Here is a 1,903-nt window from a genome sequence, read left to right on the forward strand (position 1 = left end):
AGAAAGCACAATAAACAAACGAATAATTTTTCTACAACAGATTCTTCTGACTGTTCTGACCTCTATCACGCGAAATAAGTATGTATATAGTACAGAAAAGAGCAAGGAATACAACAGATAGATTAATTAACGCAAACGTTATAGGATTTGTTTTCTTTACTCTTGCCTTTTGTCTTTCAGCTATTATAATTTTAGTTGGTGGCGCCATCTATCCCAATGGATGGGGAACTAGGGAAGTTCAGGAAGTGTGTGGAGGAATTTCTGATTCTTATTATTTAGGTAAATAGAATTTCATTAAATAACTAATTTTATGTTTCTGTACAAATAAATGACTTAAATTTTGAAAAGTATAAAAATACTAAACATTTACAGCTTATAGCTCATACTATCTTTATTTTTAACTCAGTCATTGTAACTTTCTCTGTTTGTTTCATGTCCCCCCTACCCACACCCGATGACTCGGCGACAAGTCTGAGGGCTTATAACACTAAAACTAAAAGTCGGGTTTCGATATCCGTGGTAAACACAGCACAAACAGCTCATTGTTTAGTTTGTCGGTTAACAACAAACAAACAAACAATCGTTTCCTGTTCAGCAGACTACTGGTCTAAAACAAAACATTTTAAAATTTCCAAAGAAACTCTCTTTAACGAAACTGTAAACTTGGTCGAAATTGAAGTTTAGCAAAGTGGGGCTTAAGAGAAATTAAGTGCACTGTAAGTCTCATTAGCTGCATTAACCACGACTTAGTTTTGCAAATTTTTCTTTAAAAATAATAATAGCCAGCTGACCGAAAACTTTCAACTAACTCCTGAACGAATTCCCAGGGAAGAAGAGAGTTCTATCTCAATTCTCCTCTGAAAAGCACCCCCCCCCCACCCCGGTGGCTCAGAGGTAAGGCAGAGGACTTATAATGCCAAATATTGGGTTTCGATTCCCACGGTGGGCTGAGCACAAATAACTTATTGTGTAGCTTTGCGCTTAACAAAAAATAAACAAAGAAAATCTCTGAAAAAAAGTTCTTATTGTTGTTTAGGTGTTTTAATGTAACATTTGTTACTATATGCAGAGTAGCTGGGCTCTGTCTAGTACAAAAACTACACTGCAATTCATTTTTTGTCACGTTAAGAGAATGTCGAAAATTATTGAAATATCTCACTGAGTTAATCATGTTATAAATATAGAACAGTTTATTATCGTTTGATACGAGTACTGGTGTCTGTCCTTCAGTGAAAATGACGCTTATCTTAATATTGGCAAGCTCATTAACAAATTAGGCAGTCACGTGGTGCTGCTATCTTAGCTTTCGTGATTTCTTGTCGCACGTGACAGTGATGACGTGATGAAATTTTAATACACCTTTCTTGATTTGACCCTCGCCCCCTGTATAACAAAGTGATAACAAACGAGCGCTCTTACCAACTAAGGTAAAAGCGATTTTTCATCCTGTCTACCAGAATACTGCAAAGGCAGGATAGAGTAATTTGAGCGTTTCTTATCTCAACATTTTGGTCTTAGCACGCGCTCGTTCTTCTTGCGTTAAATTTCGGCGATAATAGTGTATTGTAAAGTCTGGTTTGTCCTTGTCTAGGGCATATTTTCCTTGACATCGATCTAAACCCGTGACAAATGAAAAATCCGAAATTCACAGTCTTGGTGAGAACAAGAAAGAAAAAAAAAAGAAGAATTTGTATTTAGCTCATTAGGCTGACTTCTTAACATTAAAATCATAAATAATATTCAACGTTAAACTGGTATACAGTTAAGAACATTTTATTTAGGCTTATCTATGGCCTTCAAAAAGTTGACGACTCTACATTGTTATAATTTTTTATTTCTCCTTTTGGATTTGTTGTATTGCATGATGAAATAAGTTCTTCTCTTTTTTTGAGTTTGTTTAATT

At 35.0% G+C, this 1,903-nt stretch overlaps 1 protein-coding gene across 1 annotated transcript in view; it reads left to right on the forward strand.

Annotated features, from left to right (window-relative positions):
* Window positions 1-1,903, forward strand: part of LOC106471071 (lipoma HMGIC fusion partner-like) — a 51,480-nt gene that overhangs the window by 44,850 nt on the left and 4,727 nt on the right. The window contains exon 2 of the mRNA XM_013931659.2: window positions 181-279. Coding sequence (XP_013787113.1) covers window positions 181-279 — 99 coding nt within the window. The remainder of the gene's footprint in view (window positions 1-180; window positions 280-1,903) is intronic.

This window comes from Limulus polyphemus, unplaced genomic scaffold (genome assembly GCF_000517525.1).
Source record: "Limulus polyphemus unplaced genomic scaffold, Limulus_polyphemus-2.1.2 Scaffold4390, whole genome shotgun sequence".
In the NCBI taxonomy this organism is placed as follows: domain Eukaryota; kingdom Metazoa; phylum Arthropoda; class Merostomata; order Xiphosura; family Limulidae; genus Limulus; species Limulus polyphemus.